Raw genomic sequence first — 22,689 nt, forward strand, 5'->3', positions numbered from 1 at the left:
ACACACACACACACACAGGATGCCATATTGTTTTTGAAAGTGAAGAAAAATCTATACAACAGCTGTCAACCTCTTGGTAGGACTATGATGGTACACACAGCGCTTGTGTGCACCAGCAATGACAAAACACAGTGTCACGTGGAATTATGTAGCACCCTGCTAAACAGTTTGTCAGGCTCACAAAAAGCATAGAAATGCATGCTTTGAAAAAAGAATAATTTGAGTTTTAAGGCTGTGCAGAGTAAGAAGAAGACCTTGTGTCATCTGCAGTGTTTAGTTTACTTGGTTCAGGCAGCAGACTCACAGCTCTGACATGGCACACCATCTATTGACTTTGCATTGCATAAGTACGTGCATATTCACAACTGACCTATATCAAAAAATATGGGGGGGGGGGGGGGGGGAATCAAACGCGTTGTGTACGTGGTGTTGGAATCGGTTTTCCTGGCACAGTGGAATCAGCGGCTGCCACATTCACACATCTGGCACCAATGTGGGCCGGCTGGCGGATCAGTTGAAGTTGGTTTTGATGAGGTTTGACCAATGGGTTTGACCCTCGGTGTGAGGTCTGACCAATGGGTTTGACCCTCGGTGTGAGGTCTGACCAATGGGTTTGACCCTCGGTGTGAGGTCTGACCAATGGGTTTGACCCTCGGTGTGAGGTCTGACCAATGGGTTTGACCCTCGGTGTGAACTGGTGTGCGGCTGAGTTGAGGTGACCGTGTCTGCTGGCTGATCTCTCTCAAATGACTTGTCCGTTAACTGCTGTGACATAAACAAACCGGTGCGTTCCCCTTGCAGCCATCACAGTAGACACTGACCACAGAGAACACAGTAGAATGGACCTGCAAATCCATCATGAGCTGTAACGTTACACCTACAGTAACTGACTAGACCGTTACACCTACAGTAACTGACTAGACCTAAATCAAATACTACAAAACACGTCGCAAACAATGAGATGCATAAGGTGCTGCATGAAGAGGATGTACATTTATCCCTTCAGTAACTTTTTTCTATGCCTCTTGTCATCATGAAATCTAAAAATAAAGCGTATTAATCATTTACAGACACAAGAAGCAAAAGTAGTAAAGATAAGTGCTCTGATGTCAGACGCTACAATTGTCAATTAAAATCTCTTATCGCTTCTCTTCTCTTGGAGGTCTCAATGGCCTGTGTATACAATTCAGGTTTTCGACTGAATAAAATGACCTTAGAATGACAGGTGATTAGAACAAAAAACAATGGTTGAGATTGTGTTAACGCTTCTCCTACTCACAGATTTCCATCTATGACTTTGATTTCTTTTTGTCCTCATAGCTTATCGGTAGCTTCTGGCTACAGTGAGCTTATTCCTCTTCTCTCCGCTTCAGAATGACAAGGAGCCACTGAAGATGGGGAGAGTCTGTAGGGTGAGAGGTTAAAGCCAACAGGAGGTCCATGGGTGAGGAGCAGAGCCCTATATATGGAGAGGGCAGCCCACATATGTATAGCTCTGGTCTGGAGGAGGGCAATGCGAGGGTGGGCAAAAGGTGCTGGTGGGCTGAATCCCTAAAAGAAAGACAGGTAAAATAGAAGAATAAGAAAAGAGAAATATGTGTGTTTTGTTTACATACTTACACATACATAAGTGCGGATACATACATGTGTCATATGAATTAATGTACCAAATGCACACATGTACACATATTAGGGACCCAAAATTATATCGGATTCGGCATGTCATCTGTATTGGCCGATAAAGGTGTTAAAATGAAATATTGGCTTCGGCCCAAAATGGACATTTCTGACGATATGACAGGCTGATAAAATGACCTTTTAATTACGGTATTCCCAAATGCTCGATTTGATTAGAATGAATCTTACAGTTTTGTTTGAAAGAAAATGTTATATAAATAAATACAAATATGGCATCATTTACAGATTCAGATTCAGATTCATTTATTTAAAGAATGGGACTTTGCACATTAATGAACAGTACAGCCGTACAGTAAATATGCCAGGTTATAGCCCAAGGGCTAGTTTCCACCTGTAGTCCCATGGCAGGTTGATGTAATCATGAAAGCGAAAAAAAATTAATAGTACAAAAAAGATTAATAGTACAGAAGGTTAGTAAAACCAAAAATGATTAAAACACACAATTAATAGTACCAAAAAATTAATAGTACAAAAGGTTAGTAAAACCTAAAATGAATAAAACACACAGAGCATGCAGCAAAACATGGCAGATGATATGTTAAGTATGTTAAGTGTGATCACATTGTTGGTTTGATCTGTTATTTTGCCCAGTGAATGTGTACATTTTGAAAAGCAGTGTATTTATATCTGCATCTGCCAGTGGTTCATCTCAATAAGAGTAGGCATCATAATGTGTTAATTCCACTACAGGAGAGACTCGATGTTCTCTGAAATTAAGTGGAAATACATTTTTGCATTATTGTATATTATTGCATATGGGCAATCATACAAAAGAGTTGGAAAATATCGGCATAAAATACAATATTGAGCATCCCTAAAGCATAATGTTACCTTTGTATAGTGCTACTCAGATGTGTGTCTCCACGTCAGTGTAGCCGGGGAGGATGTCTCCGTTGGAGCAGCTCTTTGGCGCCACCACTGGCGGGGCGGAGGGCAGCATGTGGGCAGTCGTGACCAGCTCCTCGGGGGCCGCCCCGGCCTGGCCACGCTGGAGCCGGCGGTGTATCAGGGGCACAAAGAACAACACCACGCCCCCCACCATAGGAGGCACTCCGGCCAGAGAGAAGGCCACCGTGTAGTCCCCAAAGTAGTCCACCAGGAGACCTGGCCGGCAGAGGGGGGAGGGGGAGAGAAGTCAAGTTATCCCTGTCTGTCCTACTGAAACACAAGGTCGCTTTCACAATCAATCCCTGATGGCAAATAGGCATCAAAGGAGGGAAGGAAGACATAAAAGATGGCATGTGCTGGGGAGGAGAAGGGAAGGGAGGAAACGGAACATCTGAAGATTTGATAGAACAAAAATTTAGCATGCAGTAAGAAATGGTGGTTTCATGAGGTAAGTGAAAGCCTACAATACCCTACAGGGAGTATTGGCAGTATAAATGTTTGTTTAGAGTGTAGGTTGGGCATAGTAGAGAACAATGTAATGATGATCTAATTTATTACAGTATATTGCAACTGAAATATAATGATTATTATAAGTAAGTTTAACAAAAAATGTGTGGATGTGTGATACATGTAATAATATGTCTGAGTAATTGCTTGGGTCAATCTAGTTCAATAAACAATTGAGCATACACTTGAGTAGTTTGTAATTTGTTTAAGTTGAATAGCATTACATACATACACTGTAGGCTATTTTGTTCATAATATGGTATTTTCTTAAAAATTTTACTTGCAATTTGGAGTTTTATTTAGATGTATTTGTCTGGGTGAGGAGTTATTCACTGTATGTCATGATTGTAATTGTGGTAGTAAGTAGTTTGGTGAGACGGGGCCAGTATATTTCATGAGGTTGGCCTACAGTAACCTTGTGTGACTCACCAGGCTCTCTCTCATAGGAGCAGAGCCTGCTATCTGTTACTGCTCAGTCTCACCGTCTGTTTGTGCTACAGTGTGTAAAGATGGACTGTTTTATATGGTTATAGTTCTTTTTATTTTTGTGTATTAGCTACATACCTAGATAACTCCATGATAACTATGATGCTAGATAACTATGATGCCCATGTTTTCAGAGCATAATTATTTCTTGGAGTACAGACCATTTCTGTATCCACCGCATCTGCAAGGTCTGTTTCTGCTTTTGACCGGATGACTAGATGCCAAGCTTCTGGGCCCAGACTAGGCCTACATAAGCTTCTGGCCCCAGACTAGGCCTACAGACTAGGCCTACATAAACTTCTGGCCCCAGACTAGGCCTACAGACTAGGCCTACATACGTTTGATGCAAGGGAAAGGTTATGGAGAATGCTTTTGTCTGACAAAGCTCTTTCAGCAAAAGAACAATCTCGATGACCAAAGATGGCTTATTAAGTTTTCAAACTCAGCATTCAATAAAGAAAAACATGTTTGCTTTGAATAGATCTTATTTTGGATAATAAATGGACAACAGCCTGGTGTGCATTTTAAAAGCTGTTGGGAATCCTTCATGCTCAAAACAGCATTATAACTACCGTAAATATTTTTTCAATATGCTGTATCAACTTACATTTTCTTGTTTTGAATATGTTCCCCCTTGTTTAGTTTCAGCTGTTTAGCCAACAAACTAACAGTGGCTTTCTTCAATGCATGTCAGAAGGTTTACTGTAGGTCAGTAAGTGCTCTACTACAGGAAAACATGTGCTCTACTATAGGAAAACATGTGCTCTACTACAGGAAAACATGTGCTCTACTATAGGAAAACATGTGCTCTACTATAGGAAAACATGTGCTCTACTATAGGTAAACATGTGCTCTACTACAGGAAAACATGTGCTCTACTATAGGAAAACATGTGCTCTACTATAGGAAAATATGTGCTCTACTATAGGAAAACATGTGCTCTACTATAGGAAAACATGTGCTCTACTATAGGAAAACATGTGCTCTACTATAGGAAAACATGTGCTCTACTATAGGAAAACATGTGCTCTACTATAGGAAAACATGTGCTCTACTATAGGAAAACATGTGCTCTACTATAGGAAAACATGTGCTCTACTATAGGAAAACATGTGCTCTACTACAGGAAAACATGTGCTCTACTATAGGAAAACATGTGCTCTACTATAGGAAAACATGTGCTCTACTATAGGAAAATATGTGCTCTACTATAGGAAAACATGTGCTCTACTACAGGAAAACATGTGCTCTACTATAGGAAAACATGTGCTCTACTATAGGAAAATATGTGCTCTACTATAGGAAAACATGTGCTCTACTATAGGAAAACATGTGCTCTACTACAGGAAAACATGTGCTCTACTATAGGAAAACATGTGCTCTACTATAGGAAAACATGTGCTCTACTATAGGAAAACATGTGCTCTACTATAGGAAAACATGTGCTCTACTATAGGAAAACATGTGCTCTACTATAGGTAAACATGTGCTCTACTACAGGAAAACATGTGCTCTACTATAGGAAAACATGTGCTCTACTATAGGAAAACATGTGCTCTACTATAGGAAAACATGTGCTCTACTATAGGAAAACATGTGCTCTACTATATTAGGAAAACATGTGCTCTACTATAGGTAAACATGTGCTCTACTACAGGAAAACATGTGCTCTACTACAGGAAAACATGTGCTCTACTATAGGAAAACATGTGCTCTACTATAGGAAAACATGTGCTCTACTATAGGAAAACATGTGCTCTACTATAGGAAAACATGTGCTCTACTATAGGAAAATATGTGCTCTACTATAGGAAAACATGTGCTCTACTATAGGAAAACATGTGCTCTACTATAGGTAAACATGTGCTCTACTATAGGTAAACATGTGCTCTACTACAGGAAAACATGTGCTCTACTACAGGAAAACATGTGCTCTACTATAGGAAAACATGTGCTCTACTATAGGAAAACATGTGCTCTACTATAGGAAAACATGTGCTCTACTATAGGAAAACATGTGCTCTACTATAGGAAAATATGTGCTCTACTATAGGAAAACATGTGCTCTACTATAGGAAAACATGTGCTCTACTACAGGAAAACATGTGCTCTACTATAGGAAAACATGTGCTCTACTATAGGAAAACATGTGCTCTACTATAGGAAAACATGTGCTCTACATGTGCTCTACTATAGGAAAACATGTGCTCTACTACAGGAAAACATGTGCTCTACTATAGGAAAACATGTGCTCTACTATAGGAAAACATGTGCTCTACTATAGGTAAACATGTGCTCTACATGTGCTCTACTATAGGAAAACATGTGCTCTACTATAGGAAAATATGTGCTCTACTATAGGAAAACATGTGCTCTACTATAGGAAAACATGTGCTCTACTATAGGAAAACATGTGCTCTACTATAGGAAAACATGTGCTCTACTATAGGAAAACATGTGCTCTACTATAGGAAAACATGTGCTCTACTATAGGAAAACATGTGCTCTACTATAGGAAAACATGTGCTCTACTATAGGAAAACATGTGCTCTACTATAGGAAAACATGTGCTCTACTATAGGAAAACATGTGCTCTACTACAGGAAAACATGTGCTCTACTATAGGAAAACGTGCGCTCTACATGTGCTCTACTATAGGAAAACATGTGCTCTACATGTGCTCTACTATAGGAAAACATGTGCTCTACTACAGGAAAACATGTGCTCTACTATAGGAAAACATGTGCTCTACTATAGGTAAACATGTGCTCTACTATAGGAAAATATGTGCTCTACTATAGGAAAACATGTGCTCTACTATAGGAAAACATGTGCTCTACTATAGGAAAACATGTGCTCTACTATAGGAAAACATGTGCTCTACTATAGGAAAACATGTGCTCTACTATAGGAAAACATGTGCTCTACTACAGGAAAACATGTGCTCTACTATAGGAAAACATGTGCTCTACTATAGGAAAACATGTGCTCTACTATAGGAAAACATGTGCTCTACTATAGGAAAACATGTGCTCTACTATAGGAAAACATGTGCTCTACTACAGGAAAACATGTGCTCTACTATAGGAAAACGTGCGCTCTACATGTGCTCTACTATAGGAAAACATGTGCTCTACATGTGCTCTACTATAGGAAAACATGTGCTCTACATGTGCTCTACTACAGGAAAACATGTGCTCTACTATAGGTAAACATGTGCTCTACTATAGGAAAACATGTGCTCTACTATAGGAAAACATGTGCTCTACTACAGGAAAACATGTGCTCTACTACAGGAAAACATGTGCTCTACTATAGGAAAACATGTGCTCTACTACAGGAAAACATGTACTCTACTATAGGTAAACATGTGCTCTACTATAGGAAAATATGTGCTCTACTATAGGAAAACATGTGCTCTACTACAGGAAAACATGTGCTCTACTATAGGTAAACATGTGCTCTACTACAGGAAAACATGTGCTCTACTATAGGTAAACATGTGCTCTACTACAGGAAAACATGTGCTCTACTACAGGAAAACATGTGCTCTACTACAGGAAAACATGTGCTCTACTATAGGAAAACATGTGCTCTACTATAGGAAAACATGTGCTCTACTATAGGAAAACATGTGCTCTACTATAGGAAAACATGTGCTCTACTATAGGAAAATATGTGCTCTACTATAGGAAAACATGTGCTCTACTATAGGAAAACATGTGCTCTACTATAGGAAAACATGTGCTCTACTATAGGAAAACATGTGCTCTACTATAGGAAAATATGTGCTCTACTATAGGAAAACATGTGCTCTACTATAGGAAAACATGTGCTCTACTACAGGAAAACATGTGCTCTACTACAGGAAAACATGTGCTCTACTATAGGAAAACATGTGCTCTACTACAGGAAAATATGTGCTCTACTATAGGAAAACATGTGCTCTACTATAGGAAAACATGTGCTCTACTATAGGAAAATATGTGCTCTACTATAGGAAAACATGTGCTCTACTACAGGAAAACATGTGCTCTACTATAGGAAAACATGTGCTCTACTACAGGAAAACATGTGCTCTACTATAGGAAAACGTGCGCTCTACATGTGCTCTACTATAGGAAAACATGTGCTCTACTACAGGAAAACATGTGCTCTACTATAGGAAAACATGTGCTCTACTATAGGAAAACATGTGCTCTACTATAGGAAAACATGTGCTCTACTATAGGAAAACATGTGCTCTACATGTGCTCTACTATAGGAAAACATGTGCTCTACTACAGGAAAACATGTGCTCTACTATAGGAAAACATGTGCTCTACTATAGGAAAACATGTGCTCTACTATAGGAAAACATGTGCTCTACTATAGGAAAACATGTGCTCTACTATAGGAAAACATGTGCTCTACTATAGGAAAACATGTGCTCTACTATAGGTAAACATGTGCTCTACTACAGGAAAACATGTGCTCTACTATAGGAAAACGTGCGCTCTACATGTGCTCTACTATAGGAAAACATGTGCTCTACTACAGGAAAACATGTGCTCTACTATAGGAAAACATGTGCTCTACTATAGGTAAACATGTGCTCTACTATAGGAAAATATGTGCTCTACTATAGGAAAACATGTGCTCTACTATAGGAAAACATGTGCTCTACTATAGGAAAACATGTGCTCTACTATAGGAAAACATGTGCTCTACTACAGGAAAACATGTGCTCTACTATAGGAAAACATGTGCTCTACTATAGGAAAACATGTGCTCTACTATAGGAAAACATGTGCTCTACTACAGGAAAACATGTGCTCTACTATAGGAAAACGTGCGCTCTACATGTGCTCTACTATAGGAAAACATGTGCTCTACATGTGCTCTACTATAGGAAAACATGTGCTCTACATGTGCTCTACTACAGGAAAACATGTGCTCTACTATAGGAAAACATGTGCTCTACATGTGCTCTACTACAGGAAAACATGTGCTCTACTATAGGAAAACATGTGCTCTACTACAGGAAAACATGTGCTCTACTACAGGAAAACATGTGCTCTACTATAGGTAAACATGTGCTCTACTATAGGAAAACATGTGCTCTACTACAGGAAAACATGTGCTCTACTACAGGAAAACATGTGCTCTACTATAGGAAAACATGTGCTCTACTACAGGAAAACATGTGCTCTACTACAGGAAAACATGTGCTCTACTACAGGAAAACATGTGCTCTACTATAGGAAAACATGTGCTCTACTACAGGAAAATATGTGCTCTACTATAGGAAAACATGTGCTCTACTATAGGAAAACATGTGCTCTACTATAGGAAAACATGTGCTCTACTACAGGAAAATATGTGCTCTACTATAGGAAAACATGTGCTCTACTATAGGAAAACATGTGCTCTACTATAGGAAAATATGTGCTCTACTATAGGAAAACATGTGCTCTACTATAGGAAACTGTGCTCTACTATAGGAAAACATGTGCTCTACTATAGGAAAACATGTGCTCTACTATAGGAAACTGTGCTCTACTATAGGAAAACATGTGCTCTACTATAGGAAAATAGGAAAACATGTGCTCTACTATAGGAAAACATGTGCTCTACTACAGGAAAACATGTGCTCTACTATAGGAAAACATGTGCTCTACTATAGGAAAACATGTGCTCTACTATAGGAAAACATGTGCTCTACTATAGGAAAACATGTGCTCTACTATAGGAAAACATGTGCTCTACTATAGGAAAACATGTGCTCTACTACAGGAAAACATGTGCTCTACTATAGGAAAATATGTGCTCTACTATAGGAAAACATGTGCTCTACTATAGGAAAACATGTGCTCTACTATAGGAAAACATGTGCTCTACTATAGGAAAACATGTGCTCTACTATAGGAAACTGTGCTCTAATATAGGAAAATATGTGCTCTACTATAGGAAAATATGTGCTCTACTATAGGAAAACATGTGCTCTACTATAGGAAAACATGTGCTCTACTATAGGAAAACATGTGCTCTACTATAGGAAAACATGTGCTCTACTATAGGAAAACATGTGCTCTACTATAGGAAAACATGTGCTCTACTATAGGAAACTGTGCTCTAATATAGGAAAATATGTGCTCTACTATAGGAAAATATGTGCTCTACTATAGGAAAACATGTGCTCTACTATAGGTAAACATGTGCTCTACTATAGGAAAACATGTGCTCTACTATAGGTAAACATGTGCTCTACTATAGGTAAACATGTGCTCTTTCAGTGAAGTCTTTCAACATTTCATAATGGATGTCAGCAGGGAAATTGGAGAGTTGCGGCATAATTAGATGCTGAAAGATCAGCCTTTAAATGTTTCATCTTATAGTAGACTTGCCTGAAGAAAATCAACTGTATGAAGCAGGTCAACAAGTTCAGCATGTGTTCCACTGTATGTTTAATCTACTGCTGAACTTGTGACTTGGCACTATAGAGGGTATGAGAGAAGCATGAGAGAAGTGAGAGAGGGTGTACAGTTTCACTGTTAGGTACAGATGCATTCCTGCTCAAGCACAAACTGTAACAGAACCATCTAATATGTGAGATACCGTAATATCAGGTGTCTCCTTGACATCATTGAATATTATGATAAGGATAACTTGCCTGCTTTGATATTTGTGGCTGACTTTGACTTTGCAGTACCATCATTTTGGTGATTGTTTCATCAATGGCTTTATGTCTTATATGAAAATACTTTTAGCAGAATTATAAAGAGTGGACATATTTCTAACACAAGTGATAATCATATTTTTAAACAACAAAGTAACTGACTCTGAGTTGCCTAGCTGCCATTGTTTTGGATGTGCAGTAACATTTTTGTAGTTTGAGTCTTTGTGTAGTCCCAACCCCCAGATTATCATTTTTACTGCAAATCTGTCAATTACCTATTTGGGTTAACTGAAATTTGCACGCTTTGTGTGCTCATTTCTAGGGTGGAGACTCTGGAGACCATGGGCGCACCTTTTTGGTCTTTTTTTGCTTTTTGTGTTGCCAGTAGGCGGTACTACGTCTATGCGTGTGTACGAACTTGGGCACCGCACTCCATCGGGTTCCCGGCAGCGCACTCCCCAAGTTTGAAGTCGATCCGATAAATGTTTCTCGAAATAAACGGCTTTTTGTGTTGCCAGTAGATGGCGCTATGACTATGCCCATGTGGCTGAATTTCCCCTGAGCGCACTCCCAAAGTTTGGAGGTGATCGGAGCAATGGTATACGAGTTATGGCCATTTAAAATGTAAAACATTGCCATGGCGCCCCCTATGGGTGTTTTTTCATTTTCTTCTGCGCCAGATTCATGCCAGACCCCTGAAAAATGTTTTGGCAAAGTTTGGTGGCGATCCGAGAAACGGTGCGCCTTGCAACTCCGAACATACATGCCGGCAATTATACTGTAGTACTGTAGTGAGTTAAGATGAGATGAGATGAGACTAGTGTCTCTATTGATTTGAAAGGAAAATTAAAATCCTACATAGCACTTAGAATTATGTAATTATGTCTGAATGCTGGTCTCTGTGTGCAGGGTGAATAGTTTCTAGATATACAGTAGCATAAGCACTAGATGCTACAAATTCTATTCTCTTACAGCGGTGGTAGACACTGACAGGGACAGACACGGGCATTGTCTTACTTTTTTACGGCAAAATTCTAAACAATACACTATTTTTCCAAACACCACACATAAACGCCTTCAAATGGAGGCCTATCATCTCAAAAGCATTCCAGCGGTCTGAACGCTTTATACTTTTGTGAAGCCAATAGTCCCTCCCACAAATGAAAGATGATGAATGGAGTTATTCATGACAATGTGTCAAGTCAATTGCCAAAAAAGCCTACATGGAAATATTGCACAAGGTCCAGAAATGGAAAGCTATATGCTGAGGAATGCAGTGCAGGTACGGTATGTGCGAGGGCTCACAGAGGTTTGGCCAGGAGGACTCATCAATTTAATGCTCTGTTCCCCTGACCCTTTGGCTACTCCCCCAGTACTGGAGAGGGAGACAGAGGGAGAAGAGAATGTCCCAGAGGAGGGAGAGAGAGGTGGGTAAGATGGATGGATAGGGCGGAGACGCGAAGCGAGTGGAGAACTGAGGGGAAGGGCAGGGAGAGAAGTAGACTCAGTTCTCAGTCTCTATCCACGTTGCAACTAGAGACTGAGAACTTTTGCCCAGCTTTCATTGTTAAAACTACCGGTAGGTGGAAGCAAGTTGAGAGTTGAAAAAAACAAGACTAGGCGAAACCTAGTATATTCCAGGCAGCATGTGTGTTACTGATGACATTCACTGATGGCGTCATTTGTCTTCAGGGTTGTGAGTCAGTCAGTCAGCTTCAGACTTAGGCCGGCAGCCAACTGCCTGGCAAAAATGCATTGCAGAACCAATCTAGACTCGAGTCTTTAAGGCCTAAATATACCGGTTTGTTAGCGGCCATTCTCGCCACCGACTACATTTGGCAAGAAGTTCCCAGGTGATTGGTAGGCGGAGATCCCCAAATGTCTGGTAGCCGAGACTAGGAGAGAAGCAGCACAGAATTTAGTAGCACAAGCCGCAGACCCCCATACTGTCTGCATCCATAGAGTACTTGGCCTGAGTCCGCCTCTGTATGTGCCTCTTCCTGAAGACAAATCACCAGACAGCCTGTCCCTGGCCATGAGCCCAGAGCTGTAAATACCATCCTCTGTCTACTGTCCTCTGCCATCTGTGTGTCTACTTTCCCCTCTCTCCCCTACTGTATGTTTCTATCCTTGTCCAACAGTTTTTTGTTTGTTTGCTTGTTTATTGTTGTTTTTTTACATTCTACTCGATCAACTCGCTGTCTACCGTTACTGCCAGGTGCTGAAGTCAGTGCTGTTTCTGAATGAGAGTTGTGCTACCTCTAGGTGTGAAAAAAGAGAAGGAAACGTGTAGCGAGCTCCTCACCAGCAATGGGTGGCCCCGCTGTCATGGGAATGGCCATGAGGCCCAGAAGGTAGCCTATGGCCTGTGAGGCCTGCATGGGCCCCACCAGCTCAAACGCTATGGGAGCCATGATGGTGAGGAAGCAGCCGTCACACAGGCCCAGGACCACACACACCACCACCAGCCACTCAAACACCGTGCACTGAGGAATCATCATGGACATCAGGCCTAGGGCCATGAAGGACGCCACCTGAAACGGATTGGAGAGACACATTCAGAAGACTTTATTCTCTTTATTGTCTCTGTTCATTCATTTGTGTTTAACATTATGCTTGAAAACAGACAGCTAAAATTGGCACATTTACAATAATGCCATGCACATTGTAAAAAAAAATAAAAAAAAATAAAGAGATGTTTGGAGGTTGATCTTTGGTGTCTTTTATTTTATTTTTATTTGTTTATTTTTCAGATAAAATAAACATAAACCCATTTTTCTCCCCATTGTACTTGGCCAATTCCCCCTGCTGCCCCGTAACCTGACGCTGCCAGATGGACAGTATAGCTCCACATAGGTTTCACTAAACCAGTCGATCTGGGTTTGAAGTCACCAGACCCGCTGACGGAGGCGGGCACTTTGTCCAAGCTACTTGGCAGGTGATTGGATGACCCATCTGTCTATCACCGCTGGTGGGTGTTAACTTCAACCAATCAGATCGCGGAAGGTGCCTGTGGATGATCTCCGTGGTATTCATTGATTGAGTCCTCGCGGTCGTAAAGTCACCTTCGAAGCATTTAGTTAGATTATAACGAACTAGTTGTGTGGCTTAGCCTTCCCAAATGTTGAGGGTCGTTTTTTAGAATTTAATACATAGAATTGGGAACATTACATTCAATTTCATTCAGACTGCCTGTCACTTCCGCGATGTTGACGAGTGAAAAGAACTACAAAGACCATGTACCCACTACTTGCCCAGACGAGCCTGCCCGCCTACGGCCGCCGCTGATTCGTCGGCCCGGCAATGGCCGGCATGGCTCGACCAATCATCTTAAACTGCCTGTGCGGGTCCAGACCGTCACGGAGAACCAAATGAAATGTGAGTTCACGTGACGGGCGGTTTACCAGGCTAGCTGCCCCGGCCAAAGAAGCCAAAATCAATAAAACAAAAAGAAACATTTTTAATGATGAATAGTCTCAAAGATCATCAACAGCGATGGGCAACACATACTGTAACAGGATAGTTGCTAAACGGTAACATGGCCTCAAAATGACTACAGACTTGATTCAACACCTCTGTGACAGTCTGAACAGGAACAGGAAACATCTTGGGCTTCAGAAAGCCATATAGTTTTATACATTACTTATGTGATATTTATGTAAGTGTACATTGTCAATATGACTCGATGCAAACCTGTATGAGGTGAGAATCTGATTGCACTAAATTGATTCACATATGACCAACAGGTACCTACTCAAGAAGAACTTTGTGAAGCTTTTATTCACAGACACTGATGAAGGGCTGAGAATATTTTGTCCGCCATGAAACTGAATTTAATATCAACAATTGAATCATCAACTGTCGAATGCTAACCTTGCCAGGCAGCTGGATTCACGTCAGATCATGAGATCACGATCACACGACAAATCCATCTTGCCACACTTCAATCTATCGGTTTGAATCTGAACCACCAGTAGTTCACACCAATCAGCATCCTACAGTATGAGACAGCTACAGGTGGGATTTAGGTGTGACGCCAGCGAGAAGCGAGCCCTTGATAGACAGATGGTTCATCCAATCACCTACCAGGTATTTTTTTGAAAGTACCTGCCCTTTGAAACGGTTTCCCGAACGACTTGTTCCTAGAATTTTATGTGAAAACAAACCATCTGGCAGCGTCTGGTTAGTCGAATGCAGGACTTGAGTCAACTTTTCGGGGGACTTGTCTTGGTCTCGCTTACTACTGGATGACGGTGCAGTCGACTTTTTCTCAGCATATGTATGATTTTTTTTTTAAAGATGTACAACATGCTTTTTTCACCTGATCGCCGACGTCTTTTGGTCTTGAGGCAAATTTGATCTGACTTGACCTTGGACTTGAGTTGGACTCGATTATATGGAGATCTTCACTACAACCTTGGTTGAATGCGACCCCATTCTTTTGAACAGACAGAGCCATTAGAGATTGGAGGATCAATGAACAACTGTTTCAGATCTTCCTCTAGTTCCTCAAGTCTGTGGTTAGCTTGAGTTGCTGCCAAGGTAGTCAGCAAATTGCTGCTACCAAGCTAAATAATTTGTATGTTTTGACATGAGAGAAAGGTCTGATAATTATCTGAGGCTTATACCTAAGCTGAGGGAACAAAGGACTGGAGAAACATCATTTGTCCAGCTCAATCACAGGTTAAGCGAGGCATTAAACCACGTGCTTTGACTGTCTGCACAGTCACCGCAGAAGCTGCCTGCTAACCTGATGTAACTGTTAGCTCTTCGTACACATTAAACAATCAGCTGATACCATCCATCTCATTACACCCAGCTCACAGTTCACCAGTCAATCAGCTGATACCATCCATCTCATTACACCCAGCTCACAGTTCACCATCAGCTGATACCATCCATTGAATTACACCCAGCTCACAGGCTTAAACAAGCAAAAAGGTGCTACAGTACATTCAATCCCTTCACAAGAACCACATTGTAGAAAAAGTACAATGATTATTGCGCGCTGGTTAGAAAGGATGGCATTTCAGCAACAAAGCCTTCATCAAACAGGGCTTTCCATCTTATAAAAGATTCCTTCCCAGCCAGTATGTTTCTTTATTGAGGCCGCGGGGGAGAAACTCGCAGCGGCTCAACTGTAAACACAATGTCTCTCCCAATAGGCCATGAAAGCCCTGTCTGTTTACTGCTGCTTATGTCCTTGCAGCACAGCCTAAAAGGCCAATAATGCAAGTACTGGACTACAAATCCAATAACGCAAGTACTGGACTACAAATCCAATAATGCAAGTACTGGACTACAAATCCAATAACGCAAGTACTGGACTACAAATCCAATAACGCAAGTACTGGACTACAAAGTACTGGCAAGTACGCAAGTACTGGACTACAAATCCAGTACTGGACTACAAATCCATATTTTCCAATATGACATAGACTAGCACATGTGGTAACTGGGCAAAAATGTCAGATAAGCTGCGGGTGATGCTGGATCCCCAAGCTGAACCACACACCTCATTAACAACACGGGGTGTGAGCGCGCCGGTTGCCGGCCAAAACACTCTTTGCGTGACAGTACATGTGTGTTTGCACTTAGCAGAAACTGTACGCCAGTTACCAAATGGAACAGTAAATGTCAGTTCCTATTTATATTCGCCTCTCATTCTGTTTCTTAAGTGCAGTGTGCTATTATCCTTCTATTTTCTTTGGGCTGAATCATCCCCGTCAAGATCAAAGCTGTATTCATTCTTTTGGCAGCATTACAGCTTCTTTTGATTCTCAGACTGAAAAAAAAAGTCTCCAAATTAGAATGTGAGACATTTTTATCTGCAGCCTAATAGGGCATTAACAAGACTAATTTACTCTGATTCCAAATAAAATAATCTCAATTAATTTAGCCTAGCATGCTGATGTGAGTGCCACAGAGGTGGGGACTATAAAGGGATAGTGCGGTTAACAAAGGCTGTACAGTGCAGTCTCTCACAGCTAACCCCACAACATGTTTTGAGTTCAACATTGTCATGAGGACTTTCGCTCTATTAATTAACACACTGTTCTAAGGGTGTGCAGGTAGTGTAGCGGTAGATTCCCTGCCTATCAATACGAGGGTCGCAGGTTCACGCCCCCGTGTTACCTCCGGGCTTGGTCGGGCATCCATACAGGCACGATTGGCTGTGTCTGCAGGTGGGAAGCCGGATTAAGGGTCTGTGTCCTGGTCGCTGCACTAGCGCCTCCTCTGGTCGGTCGAGGGGCCTGTTCGGGGCGGAAGGGGAACTGGTGGGAATAGCGTGATCCTCCCACGTGCTACGCCCTGCCGTTGAAGTGCCCTGCTGTCAGGTGAAAAGAAGCGGCTGGCAAGTGCGCATGGTGCTAGTCTACGGCTCTCCCCAGATCGGCAGAGGGTGGAGCAGCGACTGGGGGAGCAGGGGGGGGAATTTGCCAACAATTGCGGAGAAATGTCTGAAAAAATAAATAAAAATAATAATAATAATAATAATAACACACTGTTCCACTGCTTTTGCAACTGCATAATCGCCTCATTACTCAGGAATGTGCCTTGTAGTTGTTATGAAGCTCTTATGAATGTGTAATAAAATGGTAACATCAAATGTTCTTATTTGTGTTTATTTAGATGGTGAGAAAAAGTAGAAACATGACAAAAGAACAAAAACAAAATGGCCTATTGCTTCTTAAGTCAACTGTCAAACTGAGTTTGATGCTGCTTTCATGCTAAAAGGTCACATTTTTGCCCCCTCGCCTTCCTGTCCATGTGTACAATGTGCTATAAATATGCACATGAAGGCTCTAGGCAGTGAGGGGAGAAAAATATATTGTGATTCATCTTTCTGCCCCACGATACAGATGACATATTTTCTATATCGGATAGAGTTGCTCCGATCGATCGGCACGTGATCGGAATCGGCCGATTTGGCCTTTTTCGGCTTTGATCGGAGTTATCAAAAGTGCCGATCAAACAAGGCCGATCAGAATGACACAAATCTGCAAGAACTACTACCAGAGACGTTTCAATATAGAGATAGTGCACTCCCAGGCTGTCAAGTAGTATTCTTCCGGTCTCCTAAAGGGCAGCTTGTGATTGGCTGTCTCTCCGTGTCATGAAGCTTCATTGGCTCCCAAGTTTCCTTAGGGGGCGTGGTGGTAGTGGCGAAAAAGTGTTTGGAAGTTGCACTCTCTCTATAGCGAAAGCAGCTTGGGCGAGAACAAACAGGACAGCAGCTAACATGGCGTCGCCTGTCTGGCAATTTTACAACTTGTTGGAGAAGGACAACAAATTTGCCGTTTGCATTGTGTGCTCAAAGGAGATACCGCGTGGAGGAACGCAGCAGAAGAGTTTCAACACTACGAACCTCATAAGACATTTGAAGGTTTCCCACGTCAAGGAATTTGAGGAGTTTACAAAGTTGGCGAGCGCTAAGGCAGCGAAAGAGCGGCAGCAACCTAAACGCCACTCACTCAGCTAACTGTAACAGAGACATTGAAACGACAGCAACCCTACAGCAACGACAGCAAGAAACGAAAAGAAATAAATGCAAAGCTAATGGAATTCATATGTCTTGATCAGCAGCCGCTGTCTGTTGCGGAAGACCTCGGGTTCAAACGCCTCATGTCCTGCTTGGATCCACGTTACACGCTGCCAGGACGTAAATATTTAACTGACGTTTGCCTGCCGGAATTATACCAAATTGTGTACAAGCACATCGAGAGCCTTATGAAAGACAACACCACGTCAATCAGCTTCACGACTGACATTTGGAGTTCGAGTGTCTGTCCTATGTCCATGCTGAGCCTAACTGCGCAGTTTATTGATGAAAAGTTCGACCTGAACAAAGTTGTACTTCACTCACAAGAGTTTTCTGGGTCACACACCGCGGAGGCTATCGCTGCAGCTTTCACAGACATGTTCCAAGCTGTGTTGGTGCACATGTTGTGTACATCATAGTATTATATTTTTTGTTTTATAAGACTGTATTTATTTTTCCACAGGAAAGCTACAGTATACAGTCTACTCTGTAAGCTCCAAGTTGTCTAAGAGAGTGTCTCTAGAGAGAGTTGCATGTTGCCTTAGCCTGCAATAAAACGGTTGTCAATTCATGATACTTTCTCATCTCCTAATTTTAATACTTAATATACAATGTCGATGTTGTTAAGAATAATTAAATATATGAATAATGCGACACAATAAATAGAAGGCTTGAATTGATGGATTTGGTGATCGGTGATCGGCCATATCGGGATCGGCAGATACTGCTTCCAGTGATCGGTGATCGGTGATCGGCCTCAAAAAAGCTGATCGGAGCATCTCTAATATCGGAATATATTGAATTTCAATATACAGTATTGTCCCATTCCTAACTACTAAAATGCTGAAAAAGAAGTGGACTGCCCAGACTCTATGAGGGCAATGATGATGGCCTCAGGTCTTTCCTCACCTGCATGTAGATCTTCTGGAGCCCGGGGATGAGGTCCCCAATTTTGCCGAAGGCGAGGCGGCCCACCCCGGATGACGCCCCTATGCAAACCAGCAGCACCCATTCCCTCTGAGTGTCCTTGAACTGCTTCTTGACAAATTCCATCTGTGACACAGACAGAAACAAAGCCGTGACTTTGGGAAAGGTTCATACTGTGAAGTGTGTTAGGAGAAACTCACCACAAGCTGCTGATAATATAAGGACTAGCAGCGAATATATCACCCGACCTGTATGTAACAGATAAGCTCTTTCACGTGTTCTCCAACAACATAGCACACTCCCTTCTGAAGAAGTCCGTGAACTCGGGCAGTGGTTGTGCATTTGGGCGAGCGGAATGGGAATTCTCCATCCATAACCCCAAAGCAAAGGTCTTGGAATAACAAATCTCTTCATCCACAGACCTTTGGAACAGCGGGACAGGAAGGACCCAACGCATATACGTCAGACACACCCACTCCCCTCCACCCCCCGACCCCCCAATCACATCCAAAACATGAAACCTCCCTCTTCCTGAACTGGGCCTTCGGAACTATTTGCTCTGCTTTGAAGGCTGCTACTGTACATGCCAGAGGCTGACATCAATGGCCATATGATAGGCATGTTTAGGGATACAGGGGAGGCCATACAGGAGAGGTTTCCTGAGGTGCTGGAGCCGATACAAAGACCGGGGCTTTGTTTTGCCATCTGGGCCCGGGCCTGAAACAACAGGCCTGACGGAGGGAGGCCGGAGCGGGAACATCCGACATCTGGATGGAGAACTAGCCCACTTTACAGTTTCACACTGTTCTTCACTCACTCTCTCCCATCCATCCATCTGACTCAAATCTGACTAGTGTCATGGACCCTGTGCAGCTTCTGCCAACGCAGCTCAGTAGAAGTACTGTACTTTGACTCGGGGAGTGATTTGAGTGCGTTTCTGATCGTGTTGTTATGAACGACACCGCACCTGGTTGTTGTCGATTGGCCGCATTTCTCACTTTCATCAGCTTTTATTGATATGAGCCCCTAGCCAGAGCTTTTCTCCAGCTCTCAGTCACGCATTCCACTGCCCTCTCCCTGAGCCCCACACTAAAGGAACAGCAGCAGACCCAGCAGACCGCCCACCGTGCCACACAAATATCTCTCTCTCTCTCTCTCTCTCTCTCTCTGCGGCCCACTTTCCATACATTTCTCCTGAAAAGTGCATATCATTGAACAGCTGCTGAGCTACATCATTTGTATATACAATATTAAACCATTTAATAATCAACTCCACAATTTTGTTTATATAGCCTCTTAGAAAAAATGTGATCCATACATTTTCATGGAAGTCCCATTCCAAAAATATCCAAGAACATTATGGTGGTTCTTCCTGTTTAGGCAATGTTTAAACAGAAATGTCACCAAGGAAAGACTGTAAAGTACACAAAGCTGACACATATGGATGGGTTGGTTGAGTATCTATATACAATTTAACATTAGCATCTATCAAATGCTAACATAACATTGACTTTGTTAACATAGAGTATCTAACACAACACTGCCATTGAAGTCCCCCCCCTGCAAGTTGAAAGTTGAATGCAGTATGAAGAAGATCTTTATCTTGCCAGTCAGGATTAATTGTAAAGATCAATTTCACGGTTGAAATTAAAATGAAATGAAAACAACTATAGAATGATCAGAATACAAGTCTGTGTGAGTGGGATCATTTGTGACTGGAGAAATGCACCAAGAAACTGCAACATTAACACCTATAAAAGTGACTTTGAGACTTGAAATGCTGTATTCAAGACACATTACAGTCTTGAGTTTTGAGATTGAAGACAGATATGAGGATGTTTTGAGGACCAATAGACAGCCTGCATACACTACACTTTCAACAAGTACACAGGAAATGTCGCTACACGACGCTCTTACCAGATGGATGTATGGCACAAAGTAGCCGAGCACGGCTGTGGCGACTCCAAACGCCCACACCCTGTAGGTGACGATATGGAACACGCGTAGGTTGAAGTACTTCTTGACCTGAACCGAGGCCTTGCCCCACCGGCTCGCCCCCTGGCCGGTGGCCCCCGGCTGGGTTTGGGGCTCGGCGGGGCCGGGGGGACCCATGCCTGGAGGTCCCATCATGCCGCCCCCGGCAGGTAGTAAAGGTTTGTACGTTAAGGCCAGCAGAGCCTGGACGAGCATGAACAGGCTGAGGATCTGGAAGGTCCTGGGGAGCCCCAGAGGCTCCGCCACCTTCTTGAGGAGAACCGGGAGGCCCATGGAGAAGAGGCTGGCCCCGGCCGTCACCACGCCGTTGGCCAGGCCCAGCCGCTGGCGGAAGTAGTGTCCGAGGATCACCAGTGAGGGCTGGAAGGCGAAGGACGAGCCGCAGCCAAACAATATGCCATAGGTGAAATAGCGAAGGCTCAGGGAGCTGGGAAAGAGTGAGAGAAAATCAGGTGGAGAAAGAGGAGATGAAATGAGAATCAGGATGATGAGAAAAGAGGAGGAGGGAACAGAGATGGACATAAGAAGAGGTTGAGTAGAAGTCAAATTTTGGAATCATTTTGAAATGACCCAATGAATAATTTGATGATTTGCACTGCTCTACAATTCAAGTCAAGTTTATTATATAGCCCTAATTCACAAGCATGTCTCAAAGGACTTTATGGGGAATGTGTCTAGCTAGAATGAACTAAACACAATCATTAACAGAACTGAGGAACTCATATAAAACAAGCATGGCAAGAAAGAAAAGAAATTGTACAAAAACTAGCTATAGCGTAAAGCAGTGATACTCAACTTGCGGCCCGCGCGGGCGCCCCCTGTGTGGCCCGCGATGGAATTGCATTTTTTTTTTTTCTTACAGTGCACCTGAACGCAACATGCAAGATACCCGCTGAATAAGTGTCCAAATGTTCATGTCATTCTGGCCAATACTCCACTTCTGTTATAGCATTTCAGTCTGGAATATGGAATATCTTTCAATAATCTATGATTTAGCTGCTAAATTGTCAAATACCGCCGTCTGCTCGCTACCCAGGCACTTATGTATGTACTTAACCTAACTAACTTAACCTAACTAACTATCCGGTGTGCACAACATTGTCAGACTAAACTCCGGTTGACACCCCAAAAACCTACAATCCGCTACAGAAAAATGTATATTGATTGTTTATTAACTGGCCCCTGGCCTTCTATCATTTCACAAAAGTGGCCCCCGGGCAAAGCAAATTGAGTATCCCTGGCGTAAAGGATCATGAGGTACAGCTGGTAAAAAGAAAACAGTTCTTGCAATTAAACAGAGTGTGACAAATAATCACATGGCATGTAATTTTGATGACATTCACACTGCCAAAATTATGATAAAAGTCATATGATGAATAACATAAGATTTATGTTTAGATGTCATGGCAACACTGGCAGATTCGGGCATTCAAATACAAGTTGCATGTAGGTCACATGCCTCGCTATGCAGACATATCCATGTGGTGTAGATCAGAATTGGGGGGAAATAGCAGCTTTTTGCTGTTCATGCCGATTAGAAAACATCAGATCTGAGTCACATGTGCGGGCGGAAAACATAAGCGGGGACATTTCCAAACAGGGATAATGATCTTCAATAAACTTCTCTTACGTTGCGAAGGCTGTACTGAGGAGGCCAATGAAGGCCAAGGTAGCCCCGCCCACCGCCGTCTTCCTACAGCCAAAGTGGTCTGTGAACATGCTGACCAGCGGGGAACAGAAGAATATCATCCCCATGGCCAGGGCCCCCACCCAGGCTGGAGAGGAAGAGGAAGAGGAAGAGGAAGAGAAATCAACAAGTTAAATCATCATTTTGGCGCTGTGCATATGATTATTTATTGAAACTAGGGGCACCTATGTAGTATAAATGTGCAATTGTTTATGAAAGTGGACCCCTATGAGCAGAAAAAACAAACATGGAAACGCTGCAGAACGCGCCTCGTGACACGGTGGGAATTACAGGTCAGAT

The 22,689-nt window shown here is 42.4% G+C and overlaps 1 protein-coding gene across 1 annotated transcript in view; it reads right to left on the bottom strand.

The window, feature by feature from the left end:
- Positions 1 to 1,470: 1,470 nt before the first annotated feature.
- Positions 1,471 to 22,689, bottom strand: part of slc16a2 (solute carrier family 16 member 2) — a 39,259-nt gene continuing 18,040 nt past the window's right edge. Inside the window, exons 2-7 of the mRNA XM_083652013.1 lie at positions 22,333 to 22,477; positions 20,625 to 21,129; positions 18,690 to 18,833; positions 12,543 to 12,771; positions 2,530 to 2,802; positions 1,471 to 1,551 (exon numbers count right to left, since the gene is read on the bottom strand). Of these exons, the coding sequence (XP_083508139.1) occupies positions 2,546 to 2,802; positions 12,543 to 12,771; positions 18,690 to 18,833; positions 20,625 to 21,129; positions 22,333 to 22,477 (1,280 nt within the window). The 3' untranslated portion in view covers positions 1,471 to 1,551; positions 2,530 to 2,545. The remainder of the gene's footprint in view (positions 1,552 to 2,529; positions 2,803 to 12,542; positions 12,772 to 18,689; positions 18,834 to 20,624; positions 21,130 to 22,332; positions 22,478 to 22,689) is intronic.

Source organism: Poromitra crassiceps (assembly GCF_964638095.1).
Source record: "Poromitra crassiceps genome assembly, chromosome: 15".
Classification (NCBI taxonomy): Eukaryota; Metazoa; Chordata; class Actinopteri; order Beryciformes; family Melamphaidae; genus Poromitra; species Poromitra crassiceps.